Raw genomic sequence first — 26,791 nt, 5'->3', positions numbered from 1 at the left:
ACGTTAATCCGACCTCAAGGGTGGTGGGACCCAACTCACACACACACACACACACACACATTTCTCCCTGTTCTTATCATCTCATCCTATTATAGCTGGAGATAAAGCAACACTTAACCTGCCGGGCGAGAAGGACCTGAATTATTCGATTGAATGGGAGGACAAACGAAACATTGTCGAATGGAGATAAAGACTTGAGCCATTTCAAAGATCGTCATATTTAAACAAAAGCTGAGTGAAAAAAGGAGTCTCCGTTTACACCACAGGTCTTGGTCCCTTGCTGATGTATGAGCTTTCTCATGCACCAATTGTCTCGGCTTTGGAGTCGTGGGCTAGGGCCGTGATGTTTGGAGACTCTTTCGAGGACACCCAACCGGTTGGAGAACTTTGAAATGACTTGTGGCTCGTGTCTGGCATCGGAGAACAGAACAACGTTTAGTTTTACATTACAGCAAAACAGCCTGACGATGGCCTGAACAGCTTTGAGGACATGTTTTAACTCAGGGTCGACATTGAGGACCATAAATGCATAGTAATTTCCACCTTAAATGACTACATAATACACCACTTGTCACTAACCAACCCATGTACATATTTATCACAATATCCTTTATTTTGTGACTAAACCTTATTTCTACTTGTGTAGTTAACATATAACGCATTGCCCATCTGCAACACCGCCGCCATGACTACCCCGGGTTTGCGTTCAATGTTCCGTTCATTCACTTCCATCGATTATGTTTCATCATTTCACAAGTTAGGACGGACAACCTGCTTCCATTTAAATAAATGTGTTTTCATCTAAGTTACAGCCACGCGTTAAAGTTGACAAAGTTCCTTCGCACAAACACTCACCGCCGCGGACTCCCTGAGAGGCGCGTGCCGGCATTGTCATTTATCACGACGTGATGACGTCACGCCCAGCGCAGTTTGGGCCGTACCACGTGAGAGGGTTTTCAGATTGTGGATTGTGTTCATTTTGCACTTCCGTTTTGGCAGTAAGTTCTCGTTACAGTATATATGAGTTAAGTTATACCCCACCATGTAATTATAAATGTATTTTTACTTGACTGATTTCTTTGAGTTATTATAGAGTTCACCCCTGTAGTGAGATTGGATGGACTGGAGAGATTTATTTTCTATTAAAACAGTTGTATGGGCATGCAATATTTTATTTCACTGTTGTTATTTTCTTTATCGCTACCAGGATTTTGTTAATTGTACTAAAAATAAATCATCACTGTGGGACTCCAACATGCTTCTTGCCTCCTTTTTTTTATCAATCTCGATCCCCACACACACACACACACACACACACACACACAAAATTGTTTCTTCTGTATAACCCAGCCTTTATGTGTGTCCGTCCCCCTTATTTAATTACAGATATTACATTGATATTGAGCTGTGATACTAGCTTTACTTTAGGGACCTCTGTTGGCGACACCCTGTTACAAGTATTCAAGCCACTGCACTGGCCATTCAAATCCTTTAACCACCCCCCAAATAAACCAATGCCAAAATCTCTATCTGGATTTGCCGCCTTTAATATCAATAGTAAAAACAGTCCAGGTTCTAATGTAGGTGTTAGGCAAAAATCAAAGCCTGAAGCAGGCCAATAAAACAAAACAATACAATCTGGAATAAAATATTTAGTGAACACAACCAAAAGAAAAGCCAAGAAAAAAAAAAAAAAAAAAATCTTATCATGTTCTATCTCTGGCTTCATTATAGAGGAATGCAGGAAAAAAAGAAGACTATTCAGCAACCAGAAATGAAGGTTTCGGGCCTGTACAACGGAAAGGAAACACATGAGGTTTGTCACTTTTTATAAACTCAGCATTCACAAAAGAAATAAATAAAATAAACAAGGACATGTTCTGACACTGAGTGAATGCACCAATATGATGCTGCAGGACGTTACAGTATTAACTCTATAGTGACACAGACACGCCTCACGGCTTCAAGGCTAAATCTATCATCGGCAATAATGACGGGAAGCTCTTCAGGTTAAAAATGGATGTCATCACCAGAAAGGGGATACTAAGTGAAACTAAAACAAACTCTGGCAGTGCCTGTGCAAATGTAGTCACAACAGAAAAAAAATAAAAGAAATACAGGAACTAACAAATACCATAGGGGGGTACGAGAACTCATCGTGAATTCTAAAATGAAGGCAAGAAAGGAGCATTACAAAGAAACACATTGAAAAAAGTCGACGGGTCACCAGCCCAACCGTGCTAGGCAGCCAGAGTATGTAGTCAGTACATTCAGTTCAAATCCACTTCCACGGATCAGTTTCCAAGCCCAGGGGTCATTGAGGGGAGAGGGAGGGAAGGAGGGGCAAAAAAAACAACAAAAAAAAAACATGACCAAACTTTCAAGTGACGCAGGTTTAAAGTGGACGGGCACTCCACTGAACGTTGTGTCCCAGGATCAACAGCGTGTTAAGAAGACAGGGTGGCTCCAGTGAGTCCGGACGAATAAAACTAACAAACCTTATTTGTTGTTCGGTTCAAAATAAGAGTGGGGGGGTCCACTTTTCCACAAGCAAACTGTCAATCCCATCGTACTGGGGGACAAGGTCAGAAGATGGCTGCCCCTCTCCGAGAGATGAGGGTCAAGAGAGGTCATTCGTGTCCAAGACAATCGCCGTTCCCTCTCTAGTCCGTCCCGCAGCAGAGGGACAGCTTCTCAGCCAGTTGGCGGCCGTGTTTATTTTGGCTGCTCTGAATCAACTTCTCGTAACAGCTCTGCGTCTCATCTGGGTTGCCAGGTTTGACGAAAACAAAACACGTTGACCTGGACAGTAAACTCCACTTCTCGCTCAGTGTCAGGTCATGTGGGCGTCTCTCGGTGAGCTGTTGGTAGCTTCTAAGTCAAGTACTGACCTGCTAGCTTTCAGTCAAAACAAACAAAACAAAACAGGTGACTAACTGCTCGTTGGGAAACAATAAAAGCCAGGGCGGCTCGGTGTAGGCAACGTCACATCTAGGCAACAGGGCGGTCCCCGTCGGTGGTCAGGTGAGGAGGCGGCGGTTAAGCGGGGTCAGTCGTTGAGGCGGTAGTCGCACAGTTCCTTGTAGATCCTTTTGCGGATGTGAGGCATGTCTTCCTGACTGAAGTGTAGGGGCTGCTTCCTGGACAGGCGGCGGCAGTACTGACACACACACACACACACACACACACACACACACACACACACACACACACACACACACACACACACACACACACACACACACACACACACACACACACACACACACACACACACACACACACACACACACACGTTGCAATGACATTTCACTGCATATATGTATGAACCTATGTACATGTATGTGACAAATAAACCTCCTGAATCTTGAATGACTGAACGTTGTGTAGTCAAGGGCGTGGCAAGCCCATGTCTCACCTCCAACACAAACACTCCGCAGTCGCTGTCGTTTTTCTGCTGAGGGATGCCCTGAGATGGAGAGACAACAACATCAGCGTCTGGGGGAGGAGAACCTGCTCTGCCCCAAACAAATACCACGGAAGACCTTTTCTAGAGTAAAAGCTGATTGAATGACTGATGGTTCAACATAGTTAGAGGATATAAAAAAAAAGAAGAAACGGGGTGGATCTCGGCCAAAAGGGGCTAAAAGTGTTGTTTCCCCGTTGGATAGAACACATTTAAACGAATTGAATCCAACCATGAGACCTGATATAATATTATGATGTTACACATTCTGGTGGCCATCCACCAGAATGTGTAACATCAGGGAGAGGCTGAGAGACTGGATGTAGGCTTGATTCAGTTGTGGCCGATGATTCACAGGGACTAAGGGGCCATGTTGCCTCCAATACAGAAGTGTTCGAAGACCACCGCATCAGTGTTCCTTTTGTATACAGGGTTCATTCTCAAGACTTCAAGATTTCCAAGTACATTTCAGTTTGATTTTATTAATTAAAATATAATACAATCTCAGTCTATTGTATATTCCTTATCAGTATATATATATATATATACATACATATATACCCACACACACACACACATGTATATATACAAAAATACACACACACACACACACACACACACACACACACACACACACACACACACACACACACACACACACACACACACACACACACACACACACACACACACACACACACACACACACACACACACCAAAAAGTTAGGGATATTCGGCTTTTGATTGAAATTTCAAGATGAACCTAAAGTGCACTATAACCAACCACCACTATAACATTAGAGGTGAACTTAATTTTACCTTCTTTAAACTTTTGAATGCAAATTTCCAACTGTTCAATGTTTCAGTACTTTTTGCACAACTTGCTGTTCTCCAACAAGGAGCTGAACAGCAAAATTCACAACAGGTGTTTGATCCATGAACCGACAAATACATTTCCTGGTTCAATTAGAATTGGTATTTAAACAGTCCTCTTCATCATGCCGTTCACATTTTGACATCATGAGACCAAGACGACACCTAACAATTGATCAACAGTACCTCGCCATTGTGAGGCTTCAAACAGGATGTTCTCAGAGGGAAGTGGCCACTGAGCTTGGAGTGTCACAGAGGGTCATGGGCAGGTTGCACAGAGATACAGAGACTGGAAGAGACACAGAAAGGCATAGAAGTGGACGTCCTTTGGCCACATCCCACACTGATGAGCGCTTCATTGTGAACAGCGCCCTGCGGAACCGGATGATGATGCCACTCAACTCCAGGCACATTTAAGGGAGGTGAGAGGCACCCAAGTGTCACGTCAGACCATTCCAAACCATTGACATCAGCGTGGTCTGCGTGCTAGACGACCTGCAAGGTTACCTGACCACACCACCAGGCACAGGCATCATCGTCTTGCACGGGCCAGGGAGCATTTATGCTGGACGAGGGACCAGTGGCCTCAGTGCTGTTCTCTGATGAAAGTCGATTCACTTTGAGCAGAAATGATGGCCGCCAACGATGTTGGAGACGTCAAGGAGAGCGCTATGCATCAGCCACTGTTGTCACCAGACGAGCCTTTGGTGGTGGTGGTGTTACAGTGTGGGCAGGTGTGTCTAGTCAATACAGAACTGCCCTACACTTTGTGAATGGTACAGTGACAAGCCCATACTACCTGAATAACATCATTCATCCAGTCATTGTGCCCCTGCATCAACAACACAGGCCTCATTTCATCTTCATGGACGACAATGCTCCAGTTCCTCGAGGTCGCATCATTAGGGAACGGCTGCTGGAGACTGGGGTACCTCAAATGGAGTGGCCTGCACTTTCTCCAGACCTGAATCCCATTGAAAACCTATGGGATCAGCTGAGTTGCCGTGTAGAGGCTCATAACTCTGTACCCCAGAACCTCAATGACCTGAGGGCCGCCCTTCAAGAAGAGTGGGGAGCCAGGCCTCAGCAGACAATAAGTCGACTTGTGAACAGCATGAGACGTCCTTGTCAAGCTATAATTGATGCTCAAGGGCACAGGACAAGTTATTGAGACATTGACATTTTTTGTTGTGGTATAGCCACCGCTGTTGTTGGCTTTTGTGTCAATAAATTGTTTGAGATGAGGAAATCACCATTGCATGCTTCTACTTAAATGCCCTACTTTCATGATATAATATCACTGTAGCGTGAACTTTTTACATTTTCCATTAATTTCACCTGAAAGCCAAATATCCCTAACTTTTTGTGAGTAGTGTATACACACACACACACACACACACACACACACACACACACACACACACACACACACACACACACACACACACACACACACACAGACACACACACACACACACACTTCCCTGGCATAATCTATGTTGTAAAATCGATTTTGGAAAAGTTTTATCACATTACGATTTCAATAACAAATCCAGGGGGAATATGACAGGTTTTCAATGATTTTTTTTTTTTCTCAAGAACTTTTGCAAGCACAAATATGGGCCGCCCAGGCCCATCTTTATCAAACATCCAACAATCCCTCCTGGGAATCGCTGGGGGAGTAAAAGATATTCTTACCTCGGAGCAGGACACAAAAGGTAGTTATGAAGCTTCCTCCTATCACCTCCAGCGAGGAGGAGAACTGAATGACGATAACTTTTTTTATGGCTGAGCCACAAAATGGTAATATTGTAGTCCTTTTTATTGTCTTTTTCTAGTCTCTTTTAGAAGGGTCTTGTCCTTGTCTCTGAGCACAGATCTTAATATGCCAGTGACATTAGTCTTTACCTTGATGATGAGCATCTTCCAGCCCTTCTGGTAGTTTGTCAGCTTCTTCTCTCTGGCTTCAGACTGCAGGTACTTCATGATGTTCTGATGGATGGGAACACGAACACACACACACACACACACACACACACACACACACACACACACACACACACACACACACACACACACACACACACACACACACACACACACACACACACACACACACACACACACACACACACAGCTAGGATGTTTGTCACGGTGAATGAAGCACGGCGGATGAAACCGTGTCGGGTTCTTCAGAGAAAATTATCAATCGAATCAAATTATCAAAACTATTCAGAATGGCTTTTAAATCTCACGTGGACTGTTTTTCGGCACTCACGTCGATGGTGTGTTTAAACACAATGCCCTGGCTGTCATAGTAGCAGATGGTTTTCGTCACTGTGTGAACTGTGATGAGCGACCAGTGGATCTCCAGGTGGATCGGCACCAAAAGCAGCCATTTGGAGAACACGTCCACCTGAAAGCCGTCTATATATTAAATAAACGTAACGACACAAATACTAAACTGTCCCCTCCCCCGATCAGGCAAATATAATGAAAGCATCCAGAAGTATGGACAACAACATGTACGAAATCTCTCTGCCCATCCTTACTTTCTTGGTCCATCGCTTCACTCCTTCATAACCTTTGGCCACCAGCTGCTTGTGAAAGAAACTGTTGAAAAAATGGACCTGGGAGAAGGGAGAGGGAAGTGAAAACACATTAAAAACAACTATAATGGTTGAATGCTTTGAGCACTACAACGGGAAAATGGTTTGAGAATGTCACCATATATAGAGTTTATTGAGCAGTATCTTGAAACCCATCTATTAGGATTAATCAGACTCGCGTGGCGAGCCGTCCGAGCTGTTTTTCTGAATCATTTTGGATTGGAGGGAAACGGTGTGGGGTTTTTAACGTACCTACACACTCCTACTTTCCCTGCCACTCACCTTGTGCTGTGTAGCCTCCATGATGACCTCTCCATACATGTTGATGATCTAAAGAGCACACAACAGGTATTGTGATTGATCGATCTTTTTTTTTAAATACCCCAAATGACAATGACGAAAATTACAATATACAGTGGTACCTTGAGTTACGAGTGCACTAACATACAAGTTTTCCGAGTTACGAGCCGTCGTTCCGTCGATCTTTTGTATTGATTTGCGAGCAAAAATTTGAGTTACGAGGAGTGAGCTTCAGGTACGCCGCCGCTGGTGGGCGTGGCGAGCGAATGTGGCCAGCATCCTGTGTCTCACTCATGTGGTTACCTGAGCGTGGAAGCATCTCTTTTGTGTTTTGTGCTCGCGATTTGTGCTTTTGGTGCAGTTATTTTGCCAATTTTTTTTTTCAAACCATGGGTCCGAAAAAAGTAAGTGCTGAGAAGAAGAAGCAGATGATGTCCATTGACTTAAAGCGCAAAATAATAGAAAAACATGAGCGAGGTGTGCGTGTGATGGAATTGGCGAGGCAGTACGAGCGTAGTACTTCTACCATATGTACCATACTGAAGCAGAAGGAGACAATAAAGAGTATTACGCCAGCCAAGGGCGTTAAAATAATGTCTAAGCTGCGGACCACTGTCCATGAAAAGATGGAGAATCTGCTGTTGGTGTGGTTGATGGAGAAGCAGCTCGCAGGAGATAGCGTGATGGAGGGTATCATCTGCGAGAAGGCAAAAATGATCTACACATTCTCTTTTATTGTGTTTTATAATGTTTTTATACAATATTTGTTATTTATAAATACATTTTTCTTATTTTAAAACACGTAACAAAAACAATTGGGGTGGTTTTTTGGGGGCTGGAATGGATTAATGGCATTTCAATTAATTTCAATAGGGAAAATTGATTTGCTATACGAGCAGATTGAATTACGAGCTCTGTCACGGAACAAATTAAACTCGTAAGTGAAAGTACCACCGGATGAACAACTTTGAAAATATACAATAGACAACAGTTAACTGTACGCAATAAAAAATATGCCAATATAGACTATATCCAAAGATGAACAACAAATTTATCCTAGGAAAATAACAGAGAAACAATAAAAGAAAATGACCCGGAAAATAAGGGGAAAATCGGTCATATACAACAATTAATTAAATAAACCTGACTGCGAAACCAAAAAGATAAAGCTAAAAATAAAAAGGTAAAGTACAATAAACCTAATGATAAGCATTAAATATAATTCAAAGAATGGGACAAAAAAATAAAAAAGAAATAAAAGAAATATAAACAGAATGGCAATAAGCCGCAAAAATTAGACCGTAAACAGTGAACCTATACCTCTGTATCAACAGATCATTCTTTTTTTATTATAATAACAATAATATTGTCATTAACCGCAAAGCCAACGATCCCTCCCTCCTCTGAGCTTTCCGTACCTGGTCATTGAGCCAGTTCTGCTCCTCCAGCGTGCCCAGGTCCTCCAGGCTCAGCGTGTGCTTGTTGCACGTCAACATGAAGCCCGCCACGGGCACCGAGGCCAGGCCCGCCCGGTACCGCCGCACCTCGCCAGGAATGTCCAGCCGCCTAGAAGTGGGAAGAGACGAGGAAGTCACTCAAGACCTGGAGGTGTGTTCTGAAGGACAGATTATTTTGTGGATGTAATGTAGACATTATTGGGATTTTTCAGCCGGGTTGGGTGTATGGTTAAAAAAAAAAAAAAAAAAAGGGCCTATTCTTGGAACTAGTTTCTTTTCTCTTGGCCTATAAAAAGGACAGATCCATTATGAATTATAGCCAGAGGATCTAAACCCAGCATGGTGCTTTCCACTGAACCAGAAAAAAATACATTGAGACTAAGACTAAAACATAAAGTTACTGCTTTAGCCGTGCTTTAACACATGGAACCTGAAATTTGGCTTTGTGAGTTATATTTTGATATGTTTGAAAGGAACATCAACCAATTAAACCTTTCTGTTACATTGAACTCCTTGTCATTGGTCTGTCTCTGTGTGTGTGTGTGTGTGTGTGTGTGTGTGTGTGTGTGTGTGTGTGTGTGTGTGTGTGTGTGTGTGTGTGTGTGTGTGTGTGTGTGTGTGTGTGTGTGTGTGTGTGTGTGTGTGCGCGCTGGCCTGGGGCTGAGGTCCAGATCGCAGTTCTTCTTCAGGTGTTCCAGGACATCGGCCTCACTGAGTGGAATGAAACTGCCGTACTTCATGTAGAAACTCTCTAAGAACTCTGGCACGGTGGAGGTAAGAAATGGAGTAAGAGAGGCACTGGTAACTAGGAATCCTAGGCTGTGCTTTTCAAAAACGGTAAATATAAACATCACACAGAAGAAACCCATTGCTAAAATGTAAACAATGAACTAAAATGTACATTACGACTGAAACCTACAGTATTCATTTTCTACCAAGGGCCACTAAAGCACTTCTTTTCATTTTGCATTCCGCCACTAGCCCTAATAAGAATCCTGTATTATTTTGTCTTTTAATCAGGCTGATACAGTATCTTACCTTATACCACCTTACTACCTGACATGTTCGGGCTGAATGATAACTCAATATAATGTTGATAATGTGATATGAGACTAGATCTTGTGATATACTGTAGTTAAATGTTGAACTTAGACTGTTGTAGCTGTTCTGATTTCTGATCTAATTGTTCTGATCTGATCTAATTGTTTCTCAAATATTTACTGTGGGAAAATATTGCATGAAAGCACCAATATCCATCCCGAAAAAAATATAATCAGTACTAGCCAAAAAATAGTGATATTGGATTTTATCAGTATCGCTTGGGCTATCATAAGGCAATTTAAAAAAAACTTAAGTGAGCATTCTCTCTCTCTCACGCTCACTCACACTTTTTGTCAAGACACAAAAAGGAAATATATTGACAAACAGCCCGTGTTGAATGCAAAAATATATATTTTTAACAATAACATTAACATATGCTTATGTAAAGATAAGGATATGTATATTATATTATTACTTAGTGTTGGTATAGGATAAAAGAAACATGTTACCTGTTTATTTCTTTGTTGAAATAGAAGATGAGCACATTGATTGAGCAACAAATAAGCCTTCTCGTAATCTTACCGTGGACGATCTCAGTTTGCAGCTCCAGTGTGTCCTTCTCCACCGGCCGGCCCGACACCAGTCCACGCGCCTCTACCGAAAGCTTCCCGCTGACAATCTCCTCCTCCTCCTTCTGCTCACCTTCCACTTCCCCCACCCAGGTTCCGTCCAGACAGTACAGCCGGTGGTCCCTCAGCGCCCAGTAGTGCTCTGCCAATTCCACCGCGATGGAGCCCTGGGATGGAGGGGATAAGATTCCCAGTTCCATGGGGGTGGACCCGTGGATCCCATCCGCCACTAGTGCGCTGGGGTCTCCGTTGGACGCAGGGGGCGGTCCCCTCGTGGCTTCGTGTGGCTGGTCCACCTGCATGGCCGAGTCTGGCTCTGGCGGACTTCCCGGCCTAGAGGCAGGACCCGCGGTGGCTCCTGAATCAACTAAACCGTTTCCTCTGCGCTCCGGGTCGCTTGTACCGGGGTCGACCCTGACCGCATCCTCTCCCAAAGTCCCAGTTCCGGAGAGAAGTACATCATTCCCATTTCTAGAGTCGCTGCTGTTCCCAGTCTCCACCTCCCTATCATCCATATTAACTTCTTCTTCAGAGTTGTCACCCAGCAACAACAACGGTTTGCCCTCCGTTTTCATAGCAACTACTCTTTTTTTTGGTCCAACCACACCATCACCCATTACCGCCGCCCCGCCACTTCCCTGATTCAAATCAAGTGAATTCTCCATCTTTGAGCCAACAGCGGCCCTGAAGACTTTCCTTGCATGTGCCCCTCTACCCCTTGCTCGCCCCCTTTTCTGACCTCTCCCTACTACACATACACTGTGGCCATCCAGCACCTCCTCCACCGTCGTTTGAGGGCCTTTCCTCTCTACTGTGACCTGGCTCCTTATTGGTCCATCTTTCAGAGAGCCGGGGCCTGGCGGGTCAAAAGAGGTCTCTGGTTGAATCTCAGTGTTTTTGACTGTCTCCACTGCCGTCTCCACTGCCGTCTCCACTGCCATCTCCTCCTCCTCATCGTCCTCCTCCTCATCGTCCTCCTCCTCCTCCTCCTCCTCCTCCTCCTCCTCATCTTCTGTCACTTCGAAGGACATAATCCTCGTCAGCTCTCCATCCACAAACCTTTTGGGAGTCTCCCTGATGCCCTGCCACCTCCCCCGTCCACTACCCCTGCCTCGTCCTCTCCCTCTGCCTCCCCTGCCCGGGGTTTTAACCAGTGACGTAGCAACATTATGCCCTTTGCCGTTGGGGCCACAGCAGTCACAGGCCTTCGGGGTCCGCTTCCTGCCTGAGGAGCGCCCGTTAACGGTGACCCGCGACTGGGAGTTTGGGATTTGTGGGGAAGACTGGAGCGAAGCCGATTCTGCTGGGTTTTCAAAGGCCGCGGGTCCCACCTGTTGAGTCGGTGGAGGAGACTGGACAGGGGGGAGCTTGGTGGGGGGCGTTGTTGGGCCTTCTTCCGTAGACGCTGGGAGAGCTTGTACTGCGGGAGGCGCTGCTTGCAGTGGAGGTCCCTGAGCAGAAGCTGACAGATGGGGTGAAGCCGAAGGTGAACTGGGCATTGGAGGGGCAGAGCCGCTGTGAACCATGACTCTCTGCGCTGGTTCCCCTACCCATCCCCAGAACACCTCCAATCTGCTCCTGTTGTTATCCGGCGATGGTGTGCTGCAGCTCCGCCACGGCTCCTCTGAGGCAGCTTGTTCTTCTTGCAGTTCCAGGTATCTCTACTGCAGCACAGCGTGGTTTCTCATCTCTGATAAGGGAAATCTGTGCTACAGAGCTATGCAAATAGCAGGTGGATATTACAACACCACAGGCACCGAGTGTTTCTCACTGTCTGTTGGCCTCTGTCCCAGATAATAATTCCATGGCCTGATAATCAATGCAAGAGAGAAAACAACAAAGAATTGGAAGGGATGGGGAAAAGGGAAGAAAATGTAAATATGCCACTAGCTTTAGGGTTAGCAACATTAGTAAACTCTAGTCATCTAACACCTAGACAGCAAATAACTTTTTTCCCCCCAACCTGTGGTGTCAGCAGCCAGGGCACACAAAATATTGTATTTGTGTGCCATTGTCCAAGACAGGTTTTTAATCCAAATCCGATTCCGCAACACCAATCTTTAATAACCACTAAAAAAAAACACCTGTAATAACTCCGTCGGTTTGATGACGACAGCAACTAACTTCAAATGTTTGCCATTAATGAAGAAAAAATCAAAGCGACCTCATTTGGGTTTTGGATAAAGCCCCCATAGCGAACTATGACTTACTGAGCAGGTTAATCAAATGTGACGATGGTTGAAAGCCAACGATTCATCGTATTTAGTGAAAATCAAGTTCCGTCGTATTGTTGTAGTCCCCGCTCTAGTGACACGATCACAACAATCGAACAAAAAGCAGGAACTAGACGCGAATCTTTAGCTGAGAATGAAATCGCCCGAAAGCAAATACGCCATTTAACGCTGTTTATTAACTATGGAACTCGTTGATGGCAAACTGCCCGTTACCTTCCGCGTAACAGTCGGTTGTTTCATCTGCTTCACGATTTGAAGAAACAATCCGACTCGGCGGCGCGCGTTGATGACGTCACACCGTCGCTACGCGGCCCTGGCCTCGTTGTCACGTGCCGCGTCTCGCTCCCTTCCGCCCCTCCAGCCAATGGCAACGTCCCGTTTGAATGGAACTACAACCTTGTAAAAAATACATCTCACAAACATTTTGCTTCATTTTCTAAATATGTTTTTCTTTAACTTATATACCAGATGTTTTTAGTTATTTTTACATTTCTTGTACATTACACTACATTTCATTTAGCAGACGCTTTTATCCAAAGCGACTTACAATTCTTATGATAGAATTTTTATTACACATATGTAAATTTGTAAAAAAAAAAACAACAACAACATTTTCTTAACCTTTTTAAGAAACTTCTTTGATACAATATATTTTGAATTTTACTCACAAAAAGGCTATGAAACGGATTCACATTCGTAAATGATGTAAGATATTTTGGTAATATTGTAGCCTAGCTCTTATATTTGTGTATTTTTACATGTTCTGCTTCAAATGTAATAATAATAATCATAGTAATATTATGATTATTATTACGACAACTACTTATATTATTATTATTATTATTATTATTATTATTATTATTATTATTATTATTATTATTATTATTATTATTATTATTATTAACCTTTATTATATAACCTCAGCCCTCCTTAACCTCAGCCTGAGTCAGGAGAAGGCTCCAGTGCTGTGGAAAACATCCTGCCTTGTATCTAAGAAGCCTAAGAAGTCCTCTCCATCTGACCTCAATGACTACAGACTGGTTGCCTTAGCATCACACATCATGAAAGTCCTGGAGAGACTGATATTGGCCCGTCTTACAACCCAGGTGAACGGCTCTCTGGACCCACTGCGGTTTGCCTACCGCCCCAAGGTTGGAGTCGAAGACGCCACCACCTGCCTGCTTCGGCGAGCCCACTCTCACCAGAACAAAGCAGGCAGCACCTTGAGGATCATGTTTTTTGATTTCTCCAGTGCTTTCGACATGATCCAGAAGAAGAAGAAGAACAACAACAACAATCTTTAATCATCACACCACACGCACGCACATGCTTTGGATGGTGGCCAGTGAAATGAGGCCTCTGCGTTTAGGTGAGGGAACTGGTGGACCGCTTTGTGACACGGTGTGGAAACAACCACCTCCCCTTGAATGCGACCAAGACGAAAAAGATGGTTGTGGATTTTAGGAGGACCAGGAGTAAGCCGAACACGATTTCCATCCTGGGAGAAGAGGTGGACGTAGTTGAGGGTACCAGGTACCTGGGCGTTCATCTGGACGGCAGACTGGACTGGAAATGCAACACTGAAGGAAGGGACAGAGCAGACTCTACTTCTTGAGGAAGCTCAGGTCCTTCAATGTGGGCAGCAAGATGTTGCACATCTTCTACCAGTCTGTTGTGGCTCATGCAATTTTTCTTTGCAGTCATCTGTCGGGGCAGCAGCATTAGAGCCAGCTCCTCCAAGAAACTGAACAAACTGATAAGGAAGGCTGTCTCTGTGCTGGGGGCTGCTCTGGAGCCCCTACAGCTGGTTGTCTAGAGAAGGAGGGTGCACAAGCTGCTCAGCATAATGGACAACACTGCACACCCCCCCCTACACAACCTACTGGTCAGACAGCAGAGTGTCTTCAGCCAGAGGCTTCTTCAGCTCCGCTGCAACAAGGACCGTTACAGGAGGTCATTCCTGCCACCGCAATAGCCACCTAAAGTGACTCCCCTCTGTGCCAGGGGAGGAAACTCCTCCTCTTAATGGCAATGCACAAGGCACATTTCATTACACATTTAACTTCAACTTTTAAGCTTTACCTTTCACAAAGTTAAATTCTATTTAATTATATTTATTTTAATAAGGTACAGTAGATGTTTTATATGTATATGTATATACACATATGCATATGTGTGTGTATGTGTATATATGTATATATATATGTGTGTGTGTGTGTGTGTTTGAATATATATATATATATATATATATATATATATACATAGTAATTGATTAAAAAACAACGTGTGTTTTTGTATATTTTGTGTGTATGTCCCTGCTGCTGCAACACAGATATTTTCCTTTAGAGAGTAATAAATTATCTTTATCTTTATTATAATAATAATAATAATAATAATAATAATAATAATAATAATAATAATAATAATAATAACAATAATTATGTTATCATGTCATCTCCATCTTCTCTATTCAGGCAGTGTTTCTCTCACATACTCTATGCACTCACTCACTGACACCACATGCTTGGAATTGTATGACTCTTTAATGAAATAATTAAAAAAAAACAATAAATATAACTAACAATAGAAAGTAACAAGGATAAAAAAAAATACAAAACTAAATGAATAGGTAATCAGGACTACTTTAAGGTTACATCAACACAATAAAAAATTATTAACATGATAATCATAATGATTCAAGATTCTACATTTTGTACATTTTTAAGTGTATAAAGTATTTGAATGACTTGCTATCGACAGTAACCCCTGAAAAGTAGATTCATCTGTTGGTTTATACACTGCAAATGCATGTAACACTTGTTTATACAAATGCGTGTGATTGTTTTGGAAAATAAAATAAAATACATTTGAAAAGTTTAAGCTTTAATGCCAAAAATCAAGCAGGATGTTCTTTTTTCCTCTAACACAACTGCATACATAAAGGCAATGCTATATTCTCAATTTGCATGATCAAAAACAACAGACTCTACTAACAAAAAGTCATGTTTCATTGATGGAGTCAGACTTAACACTGAAAATGTACAGATTCAGCCTTATGACTGACAAAGTTTCACTTTTTACACACTGTCGCACCACCGTGTGGAACAACTGGAAATATTATGGAAATATCAACAACAACACTTAGCAGAATTTCCAAAGCGTGAAGCTCAGTTACGTTACGAGCACCTGGTATCACCTGGCCCCAAATGCTGATATGACGCGGGTACACTTTACTATAGACAGTCTGGGCAAACAAGGATCCTGGGCAGTCATTTAGGGTCATTAAAAAAAAGATCTATCCATCTATCTATCTATCTATCTATCTATCTATCTATCTATCTATCTTTCTATCTATCTATCTATCTATCTATCTATCTATCTATCTATCTATCTATCTATCTATCTATCTATCTATCTATCTATCTATCTATCTATCTATCTATCTATCTATCTATCTATCTGTCTATCTATCTATCTATCTATCTATCTGTCTATCTGTCTATCTATCTATCTGTCTATCTGTCTATCTGTCTATCTATCTATCTGTCTATCTATCTATCTGTCTGTCTATCGGTCTGTCTGTCTGTCTGTCTGTCTAGAATTGTAGCATCACTTTGCAACTTCCTTCACATTTTGGGAGAACTAAAATAACCAATCTTCACCTCATCTTCAACTTAAAAAACCCCAATATAAACAGCAATAATGCATTGTTCTCCTTGTTGTACTTTTACACCTTTGGTCGAGCTTTGGTCACTGTAAAACGTGGACTGTGCTAAAACACACATGAAGGTCTGCGTCAGCATGGGGGGGGGGGCAAACCTCGACTCAGACGGTGGCCAAATAAAAATCGTGGGGAAGGTGAGGACATTGATGAAGACTTCTAGGGTGGAGCGGGCGATGGCTGATGTTGGGATGGAGCCTGCAGGACCAAGACAAGAGACGATAATTGCACCGATGGGGGATGAAAGCCTTAGTGTGTGTGTGTGCGTGTGTGTGTGTGTGTGTGCGTGCGTGCGTGCGTGTCTGGGATGCAGAAATACCTATAGGAGAGTTGTGTTGATGGCCGGAGTGTGTATGGTCTTGGAGATGGAGGCGCTGTTGCTGCCTTCTGCTGTCAGAACCTGGAGCTGCAGCTGGTATGTGCTGTCAGCCTGGAGGTCACACACCGTCACACTGCGCTGGGCCTGGATGGGGAAATCAACTTTATTTCTAAGAACGCAACATCACCGGTCCAATGTATGTATATGTATGTATAACAAAATAAACTCCTCAATTGATCTCTCTCTCTGTCTCTCTCTCTCTCGCTCTCTCACCGGAGCCACTATTTGTGTCTGGGAGATGAGCGTGTCCTCCTGCCCCTCCGTCGCCATGGCAACGCCCTGGGGCGTCGGCAGCCTCGTCCAGGTGAACTGGAAGCTCTCGACGGATGGCTGGCCCGGCGCATCCTGGGAAAGCCTCCAGCGGAACGTGGCGCGCAGGGAGCCGTTGAGCTGCTGGAAGTCTGCGGTGAGCCGCTCCGGACGCAGTACCACCTTTCGGCTCTGCAGGGGGCGCTCTGACACAAGGCAGAGGATGGTGGAGTAAGTAAGGGAGGAAAGTTGATTTAAAACAGCGCTTTTTAATCCGGGGTTATAAAGTGATCATCGAGGAAACTAATATCAGTTTTCATGTCAATAAGGGGAAGTTCATGGAAGAAATAAAGAACATAATAACAAATATCCGTCATTTCCGCCCCAGGGGTTTATAAAGTGTTATCTAATCTTATAGAATAAAAAAAAAAAACGAAAATACAAAAAAGAAAAAAAATTAAAAGACATGACATGCCACAGAAAATGTAAGATAACAGTTAAAAGGCCATTGTGAAGAGGAGGGTTAACAATGTTCACAATGGACAAAGCAAACAGAAATTTGGGCGGTTCCACGGTCTGGTTTTAAACCGTGAATGTGGCCAAAACACTCATTTCAAATGAGTGTGTGAAAACGGAGTCTAACCAATGTTCATTTCAAACTGAATAAAAATAAATTCACTCATTCCTTCATTGACAACAGACACGCTTGCCTTTCTCCAAAATAAGTCAGATATGACTCCTGATGCCGAAAGGTTCCATAACATTTACATTTTGAGAAAAGAAAACATGTCCTGGGGTTTTAGGGAGGAGGACTGATGAGAGTTTTTCTAGTCCAGCGCGGAACTACACCATGTGTGTCTGAGAGCGCTTTTTGGCAAAAAAAACAGTACGCCTTCTTTTGTTTGATATACATTTGTCATTCAATCCCACACATTTCCATATGCATGAGGGTTTTGTGTGTGTGTGTGTGTGTGTGTGTGTGTGTGTGTGTGTGTGTGTGTGTGTGTGTGTGCGTGCATGTGTATATGTGTGTACATGCAGCACTTCTCACCCTCAGCGCCGCAGGGCACGGCGTGGCCTCCTCTGACCTTGACGGAGGAACAAGCTGGGGTTGTAACCCAGGCGACCGCCTCCGACCCCGGGACATCCTCCGTTGTCACGGCGATGCGGTACCTACAGGAGAACAGCAGCCCTGTGATGGTGTAATGGGTGCCCTGGACATAGGGAGAGGAATAGAGAGAGAGGGAGAGAGAGAGAGACCGAGACAAAGAGAGAGAGAGAGAGAGACTTTAGACTTTTAAGGTTCCTTTATTTTCAGTAAGTCATGTCACAGCAGCAGAAACTTGATTACAAAGGAACCAAAGAAACAACAAAATTAGAGACAAACCACATGAAAATCACAGGTCAGTAAGAGTATAGACATTTCTCTTCAGAGACAACTTGGTACGCAGGGATCTGTTGGTGTCTTCACCAGGTTTAAGACAGAGCGAGAGAGAGAGATGAATGAAGTGATTAATGTGGACTCTAGACTGTTGGCTGCGAATTGTTCCTCAGGGATGACCAGGATCGATAAAACAATCGATGAAATATTTAAATCACAAAGAGATTTGTTAATTAGATGTTTGAGCAGTCGATGGGTGATTTTGAACGGCGCTTATCTTCTCATGCAGCTCGCACACTGTAGATTAGCAGTTAGTATCTGATTAATCTGAAGAAATGTGGGTTTTTCATCATCACCACTACCCCATGTTTCATCAAATGACCTGTATTCATTTCTTATGGGAATTCCTGTGGAAAGTATTGAATCCAGGTTAATCCATGTCAGTATTAAACATCTCATGAATTTTATCAAATAGATTAAAAAAAAAAACATATATATATATATATATATAGTATAGTATAGTATAGTATATATGTACGTATGTATAATATATTGTAAATTTCCCCATTGTGGGACTAATAAAGGTTTATCTTATCTTAGCTTAAAAAAAAAAATATATATACATAGATATATATATTTTTTTCTCTTCCCCCTTTATTTAAAATTATTTTAATTTCCATTGAAATGTTTTTCCTTCCAATCAATTGATTTTAGATTAGCATGAGTCTGTTACCATGAGTCTTTTACCATGAGTCTGTTAATGCTGAGAGGTGTTATTGATAATGTTTAATAGTGATCATGACAAAAGTTAACAGTGAACTCACCATTTGTCTTTCACGCACAATTTCAAATTCAGTGCAGGAGTACGGCAAACACATCACAACCCTCATTAACCCTCACGTGACTTCAAATAATCCTTCATATAAAAGGAAAAAACGCTGTCAATTCCGACTTTCGGGTCATTTGAACGCACGTTGTGGAAACGTGTGCTCTGACAAGAAGATGCATGTGAAGGTCACAGCGGTGAAAGAAATCGGCAAACAGGCGGCCAGACACAGGGAAAACAGACAGAGAACAGAGAACTTCACGGTCAGGTGCACACACACACACGCACGCACGCATGCACACACACACACACACACACACACCTGTATAGTGGTTGTCATCTCTATGCTGGTGAAGTTATTACCGCAGGCGTGCGGACGCCAGTGCAAGGTGTATGGGGCGGGGCGTCGCTGTCGACCTGGAACAGAACATCAGATGATCACACACAAAACAAAAATATACAATGAAAAACAAATCCATATACTCTCTTTCTCTTTTGAATCCCCTCCATTTTAGATTGCTGGATCCAGCCTTCAACCTTCAATGTCCCCCATGTACCGACACATGCAAATGGACACCAGGGTTCATTCTGGCATAACAAAATGAAATTCAAGGACTTCGAAGTAACTTTTTTTTTTTCATTGTCTATTATTTACATTTGTGTATTAATTATATATATCTATATATATCTATTTTTAATGTCATTGTCATCTTATATTATAAGTGTCTAATTTCAACCATGCTGGGTTGAATTAACATTTCCCTGGCATCAACTATGTTGTAAAAATTATTCTGGAAAATGTTTTATTGCGCTCCAATTTGAATTATAAAACCAGAGGGAATATTACAGGTTTTCAATGATTGCATTTTTTCAAGGACTTTTAAAGCACTTCAGCAAAAAAGGGGCTATTTTTTAGGTATTCTGCACGCACGCTCGACACACACATACACACACACACATGCGCGCGCGCACATCACATCTGCTGCTGGTTATTTTGGCCTTCCCGATGCTATTAAACATCACTCTGCGTCTCAGCCAGATAACAGCCAGTCAGCACCTACTACTCATTCCTAGTGTTAGCCAATCAGAGGTCATCTTTGAGTTTCGAGCGCCACTCTCCCAGAATGCTGACCAAACATTCTGAAGCAAAATCTTTTTTGCTTCTTATATATAATATATGTCTGTCTTTCTGTCTGGGGCATTGGTAAAAACAAGAAAATATAAGTGAAAACTATTATACATAAAAATATTAATGATGGTAATTGTATTCGTAAATTGTATGCACATTCATCACTCTTAAAAGTAGTAAAGTGCTCAAACTTGTGCAAAATACAGTCGCGTGTGTGTTATGTTTGAGATATGTGCTATTCATGGTTGCGTGGATGAATTGTCGCTGTGGCAACGGACCTTGGCGCAGCCACTTCCAAAACACCTTGACCTGCAGCTGGTTGTCGTTGAAGTGGGGCGCGGCCGCCTCAAGGCGCAGGTCACCTGGCGTCTCGGGCTTGGCGGGATTGGGGTGAGGCAGCAACGGAACGGGAAGGTCGGAGGAGGAGGAGGAGGAGGAGGAGGAGGAGAGGGGGAGCTCATTGGAGAAGTCTGTAGAAGTGTCTGGTGGAGAAGAGTTGGGGAGCACTGGGGGGGAAAGTGAGTGAAGGGGTGAGAGGGAGGGATGGAAACAACATGAAGCAAGCAGAGAGGCTGCACTATGTGAAACACATCAGTGGTATAAGAAGTACACAGATCTTTTATTTTAGTCAAAGTACAAATTTGGACACAAATTGACATTTCTACTTAAGTAAAATAAGTAAAATTATATAACTTAAGTACAATGATATAAGTAGTTTTTCTTATATGTGCCTAATGTATTAACATTAAAAATACATGTTATATCCAGTGCCTTGATATAATATGGCATAAAATGCCATATTAGGTACCTTTTTTCCAGCAGACCATGCATATCCTGATTACAATTTATAATAAAACAGTATAGTTGGTGTCATAGTCATTTACAAATATACACAAACATTAAAATAAATCCAGATTTTTTGAAAACCTAAAGTAATGTAACTGTGTTAAAAATGTAGTAGAGTAAAAAGTATAGGTAAAATACAGTAAGAGATAAGTCTCCTAAACTGAACATAACATACTAAATACACACAATATACAAATCTCACAAACAATGGAATGGACACGGCAGTTGTACGCTAACATCCTCGTTACCGTATTGCTTTGTGCGCTCCAACAGTATTAGAAGGCCTCATCTGGTTCAAATGAACCTAATTCTTCTGGGAGCTTTGGGAAGCACCGCGCAAAAACATGGACTGAGGCACTAACAAATCAAGCAATAAGTTATGGAGAGTAAATGATTAAATGTTACGACCGGTGGTTTGCATTTCCAGTCAAAATTATTTTTTGATTTTAAACGGTATGAAGCTATAAATATCCGCAAACCTATCTGCGGTATGTTCCACACAAAGTCGTTGGTATGCGGTTCCATAACACCGCCGCAGCTGGGCCGACCACCGTGTCAACCATAAAAACCTTCCAAAAGGTTACCTGGATCTCCATAAACACTGCCACTTTACAGTGCATAAGTGTGTTTTCCTATAACGTGTGTGTGTACGTGCGTGCGTGCGTGCATGTGTGCGTGCGTGCGTGTGTGCTTTAACAGTGCAGGTGCAGGTAGTCGGAATATGCTGACAGGCAGCAAACACAGCAGCGCCGTGCTAATGGGAAAATCAATAACTTAATAATTTATGGCTCCGTCAACAACTTGCTCTGCCATAGAAGGCGGTGCACAGTATTTATTAACGTACGCTGGCGCTTATTTGGGCTCAGGAGGACAGAGGAGCTCAGTTGTTAGAGGAGTCGCTACGTGGGGTGTGTGGTCATCTGGTTCATCTAGGGGCCTCACATTTATACATTACACTACCTGGAACCCAGCGTTTAAAAGATTTTCACACAGCCCTGCCATATAAGGTGAAATATTTTTCAAGCGCTTACTTGCTTACGTATTTTTGGTTGGATTACTCAGAGAACGATGCACCCTTGCAGTGCTGAGTGTTTTTCGTGTTTTAAGCGATACAAATCTCTGTATCTTAATGGACCCACAGCCAGAATTAAGAGCAACCCCAAAGCCTTTTTTTTAAGTTTGCTGCCAGAAAGCGGTTGGCAATATATGAGCTTATTGAATTATGTTTTTGGTGCGTGCCGATATTGATCTTACACCTTGCTTACCTGTATCAGCCATGGTAGTGAACGGTATTTGCGCTCTGGGACTCTTGAGTCTTTTCTGTCCCCAGTAAGCCACAGTCTGGACGGACAGGAAGTAGGAAGTAGCTGGCAGCAGACCCTGCAGCCATAGCTCTGACTGCGCCTGACGACCAAAAAATAAATTAATGCAGAGGGTTCTACCTTTGTTGTTGCACCAAATCAGAGCTAGTAGACCTTCGACAAAAGACAAATCTAATTACAAAATATCTAAGCATACAATTAAGGTTGCCAGTGTAAGTACACAAATACAAATCTGTTGCACAAAAGAGTTGTTTTGACAAGGTTGTAGTTTGTCTGTTACACATTAAATTCAGTTCAAATGTACGCCGATTATGCGGTTATATGTCCTGTACATGCTGAAACTGCCAAACAAACTGCCTCTAAATCAACAACTGCCCTGGCACAAGTCTCACAACTGCATGATCATTCAGCCTCAGCCTCAATGTCCGAAAAAAAACAAACGTTGTTACGTTTTAAGCCTGCTGCTTAAGGATTTATAAGCTCGACGGCGCCTTATTTCGTTACATGTGATATGCATTCCAAATCTTCTGAAATTATTGTCGCCGACCAGAATTTCACCAAGGTGTCCTCGAGATGCGGTCTAAATGGGCGGTCGCAGAACCCTAATGGGCCCTGAGCAGCCATTACATAACAGCCATCGCTGTTAGTCACACTGTCATCTCCACCGTCGTGAAGGTCAGGATTCTATTTACTATATTAATTATGATCAATGATAAGCTACAACCATCTTCCCCACGTATTTATCATCAGTAGACTGGAATAAGCCCCGCCCCCCATCCTGATGGACTGAGCTGTTCTTCATTAGTCTGCGTTTTTGATTGACAGCTCATTAACAGGCTCTTAGTCAATCAGATATGTCCACGAGCCACAACAGAGAGATGTCTGGATGATAACAAGTCTGTGTGTGTGTGTGTGTGTGCGCGCATGTGCATGTTTGTGTGTGTGTGTGTGTGTGTGTGTGTGTGTGTGTGTGTGTGTGTGTGTGTGCACACAGGACACAGAGAGACTGAGTTAAAAGCAGTTTCTCAGTGACCTGCAGACCAAATGGGGTTGAAGTATTTCCATTACCCCTTGGATAGACAAAACATATGGACTGGAGAGAGAGAGAGAGAGAGAGAGAGAGATGGAGAGAGAGAGAGAGAGAGGGATGGAGAGAGAGAGCGAGAGAGAGAGAGAGAGGGATGGAGAGAGAGAGAGAGAGAGAGATGGAGAGAGAGAGAGAGAGAGCGAGAGAGAGAGGGATGGAGAGAGAGAGAGAGAGAGAGAGAGAGAAAGTTTAATGTCAGGACTATTTTGGTGCCCAATGTCAGCGAGGAATAACATGTGATTCCCCACAAAGTAATTGATTGGAACTCGGCTCGACAGACTCGGTGTAGGCTTTTCCTTATTTGAATATTTCCATATTTAGCATCTTATATTTTCCTCCCCGTGGGGTTTAATGTTCATTCCTGCTGGCCCACTGCACTCCAGACGGGAGGGATTTGCATGTATCGGTATCCCGATGCTGGTGCCAGTGGAATGTATTGAATTGTAAGATGTTATCGCGCGCTCTCCCTTACATGGTGGATCGGTGTTGTTTCGGCCCCCAACCTGTTGTGATGCTCCTGACTGTGTGTCTACCGCCGCAGCGCTGAGAGCGGCGGTAGACATTTAAATTTCGGGCCTCCCAGCCAAGCAGAACAGAGGCGCAGACCGTCGATAGAATGGCTCCAACAGGCCGGGTCTGGGATGTCCATCACGACTCAGGGCGACCGGGTCCCCGTGCCGTAGCACCGCCGTTTCGAGGACATCTTAAAAGCGGAACTCAAGTCGTTTTCCTTTTATGCCCTTAACTTAAAATCAATGTTTACATGGATGTTTATGTCTCGAGTAAGTGAAACCGTTTTGAGTTCCCAGCGCTATAAAAAATAAAAGGTAATAGGTTATATTTTATTTAATCTATCGGGGAAAAATGATTGTTTCAGCAACAGTAATTCAGAAAGTGATATGTTTCCTACAGACAGAAGGGTCTTAAGGCAAAAGTTAATTATTTACAATTAAACAAGCACTGGTAATTCACTCCTCATTCATAATTAAATGATCGATTTTTAACATCAATCAGAAATAACCTTACTGCATTTATAAATTTGAAAGTTCCACAAAATGTTTTTAAGATAACCCCGATGGCAAATCCCACACAAAGAGACTTTCCATTTTCCTACAGGGATAGCCGATATGTTTCCCTAATGTCTCGGTGCTGCAGACATAGTGGTGGCTGGCATAATGTCAGTACATTTCCAGATGCTTTGGCTTGGGTTAAACACATTACCCCATAACACACACAAAAAAAAAGCTTCTGCTTTCTGTTGTCAATCAATCTCCACGGCTCCGTTGGCATGTTACACTAACACCGTAGGAGACGGACCTGCATGTTGTCGCAGAGCTCTAATGTGGTTATGCGACCTCACAGATAACGCCTTGTCACTCAATGTTAGAAACCACCAAACATACAGTATGTGGGCTCTTCCATGCAAAACGGCAGCCAAAAATCTAAATTATGGAAAAATGCACCCACACAGTGATTTGTCAAGGCACTGATGTAGAACAAACTAGGACTAGAATGTCATACATTTTTAAATGGAATATAGAGGGGTTTTTTTACACGAAAAAAACAAAACCCTTTTGGAAATCTTTATAGGTTTGGCGATTTTAAAAATAGCCATTTTTTTTCAAGCCGTTTCAGTAATCATGCCTTATTACAAGAATTTAACATATTTTTTTGTTATATTTTTATATTTATGCTCCAAAAACCTTTAGCCCAGGTTTCCCCAGTGCACCATCTTGTCTTTTAGGCCAATTCCTCAGTGTGAGATAAATCAGATGGTGGTTTGCAGAGCAGCTTGCACACAAAAGTTCCTTTTAGAACCACTTCTGCACCGCAGAATCCTGGAAAACCACTGCAGAAACCAGAGCTTCTACACTACAAGCAGAGGGCTATCCACACATTTGAGCATGTGATGTTTTATGATAGAAAATAACCTTGGGGGGACATCTGATATTTAAGTATTTACTCTATCTATTCCCTGATACAGACAGGAAGTGAAGTCTTTTTTCACATGCATGTATGTAGGTAAAACCAGAGCCTCCTTACGCCCTGCGTCACTCTGCTGCTGCTCTCCTTCCTCTGGTGGTGCTTATTTCTGTGCACCGCCTGTGTGTGGATGAGCGAGTGGCGGGCGTGACCGCCCATGTGTTTGTGCCGGGGCGTCCAGGTGATCCTGTAGTTGTGGATGGGCAGGTCCGTGTCCCTTGGGGGTGCCCAGCGCAGCAAAACACCCACCGTGGCGATCCCTCCACTCCCTGACCTGAGAAGTGGGGGGTGAAGCAGCGAGGGGTTTATTTGCCAGGCAACATATAGATGCACCTAAATGTAAATATTCACCATATCAGCACAAGTTAATTTATAGTGGAAATGAGCTGGTTGATGGCTAATGTTGACGATACACCTTCAGTGCATGGTAGTTACATGTTTGTTCCACTATTCTTATTACCTTAGATTTAGATGCCATTTCTGTTCCCATATTGAAAATGCCTCCCTTAAAATGCTAAGACTTAGTAAACACAGACACAAACACACATACCTAAACATACATACAGTACAGAGCAACTATGTTCTCGTCGGTGTGAAATACCTTGCATTTGATAAATGTGACCCGGGTGCTGAACTCGCCCAGCTGAGGGTCTGATTAGCAACCGTGATGCTTACGGGGGCTTCTGGAGGGGAAGGGTCTGAAGAAAGAGTAAGAGAGAGAGAGAAAGATAAATTCCAATAAAGTGGCAGGAGCCGTCCACCTTGAATGCACCACCATCAGACCTCAATCTCCCTTATCAGCAGAGCCTAGAATGCACCTTTGGCCGAAGTTAAAGAGAAATTAGATCAGGCCCTTGGTCTGTCCTTTGCCGTCCCGGTGTGAAGGCAAAATCTGGTGAAGTGTGTTTGGCGGAGGGGGCTGGACTCGACCGACGCTCGGGTGATTATCGATCTGATAATATGATAAATTCCGCGGGGGGGGTGGTCGGAAGGGCCTTATTTCCGCTCGGCCTCCCCGTGGCAAATCAGACTTAAGGAGCATCAAAAGGTGGGCGACGCCAGAGAAGTCTGAGGCCTCCGATTTCAGTAGCCAACGCAACACAGACCCAAACAGACAACCGCCGAGTCTTTGTTTTGCCCCTGAGAAGGGAACGGTGGAGGTCATCGCTCTCTCTGTGTCTTGTTAAAACTACAAACCCCTCGTCCTGCCTTTGATTAAAACTACATAACGTTTTTGATTTGAACTCCTTCTCCCACA

At 43.2% G+C, this 26,791-nt stretch overlaps 2 protein-coding genes across 2 annotated transcripts in view; both read right to left on the bottom strand.

The window, feature by feature from the left end:
- Nucleotides 1–2,820: 2,820 nt before the first annotated feature.
- Nucleotides 2,821–10,891, bottom strand: LOC307228383 (sentrin-specific protease 5-like; the record flags this gene model as incomplete). Its single annotated transcript, XM_079998021.1, has 9 exons — nt 2,821–3,160; nt 3,419–3,469; nt 6,249–6,332; nt 6,619–6,756; nt 6,893–6,970; nt 7,232–7,279; nt 8,668–8,815; nt 9,361–9,466; nt 10,330–10,891. The coding sequence occupies 9 exons, from the start codon at nt 10,889–10,891 to the stop codon at nt 3,050–3,052; spliced, it is 1,326 nt and encodes a 441-aa protein (XP_079854147.1). The 3' UTR covers nt 2,821–3,049.
- Nucleotides 10,892–15,156: 4,265 nt separating this feature from the next.
- anos1b (anosmin 1b) overlaps nt 15,157–26,791 on the bottom strand; it is a gene marked incomplete at its 5' end in the record, with an annotated part of 42,915 nt that continues 31,280 nt past the window's right edge. Inside the window, 9 exons of the mRNA XM_079998011.1 lie at nt 15,157–16,529; nt 16,651–16,794; nt 16,924–17,165; nt 18,011–18,173; nt 19,489–19,583; nt 20,574–20,801; nt 22,407–22,545; nt 25,594–25,807; nt 26,135–26,231. Of these exons, the coding sequence (XP_079854137.1) occupies nt 16,651–16,794; nt 16,924–17,165; nt 18,011–18,173; nt 19,489–19,583; nt 20,574–20,801; nt 22,407–22,545; nt 25,594–25,807; nt 26,135–26,231 (1,322 nt within the window). The 3' untranslated portion in view covers nt 15,157–16,529. The remainder of the gene's footprint in view (nt 16,530–16,650; nt 16,795–16,923; nt 17,166–18,010; nt 18,174–19,488; nt 19,584–20,573; nt 20,802–22,406; nt 22,546–25,593; nt 25,808–26,134; nt 26,232–26,791) is intronic.

The sequence above is a fragment of the Zeus faber genome (genome assembly GCF_960531495.2).
Source record: "Zeus faber genome assembly, chromosome: 1".
NCBI lineage: Eukaryota > Metazoa > Chordata > Actinopteri > Zeiformes > Zeidae > Zeus > Zeus faber.
Note: the sequence above shows the minus strand (reverse complement) of the source record. Positions and strands in the feature narration are given on the sequence as shown.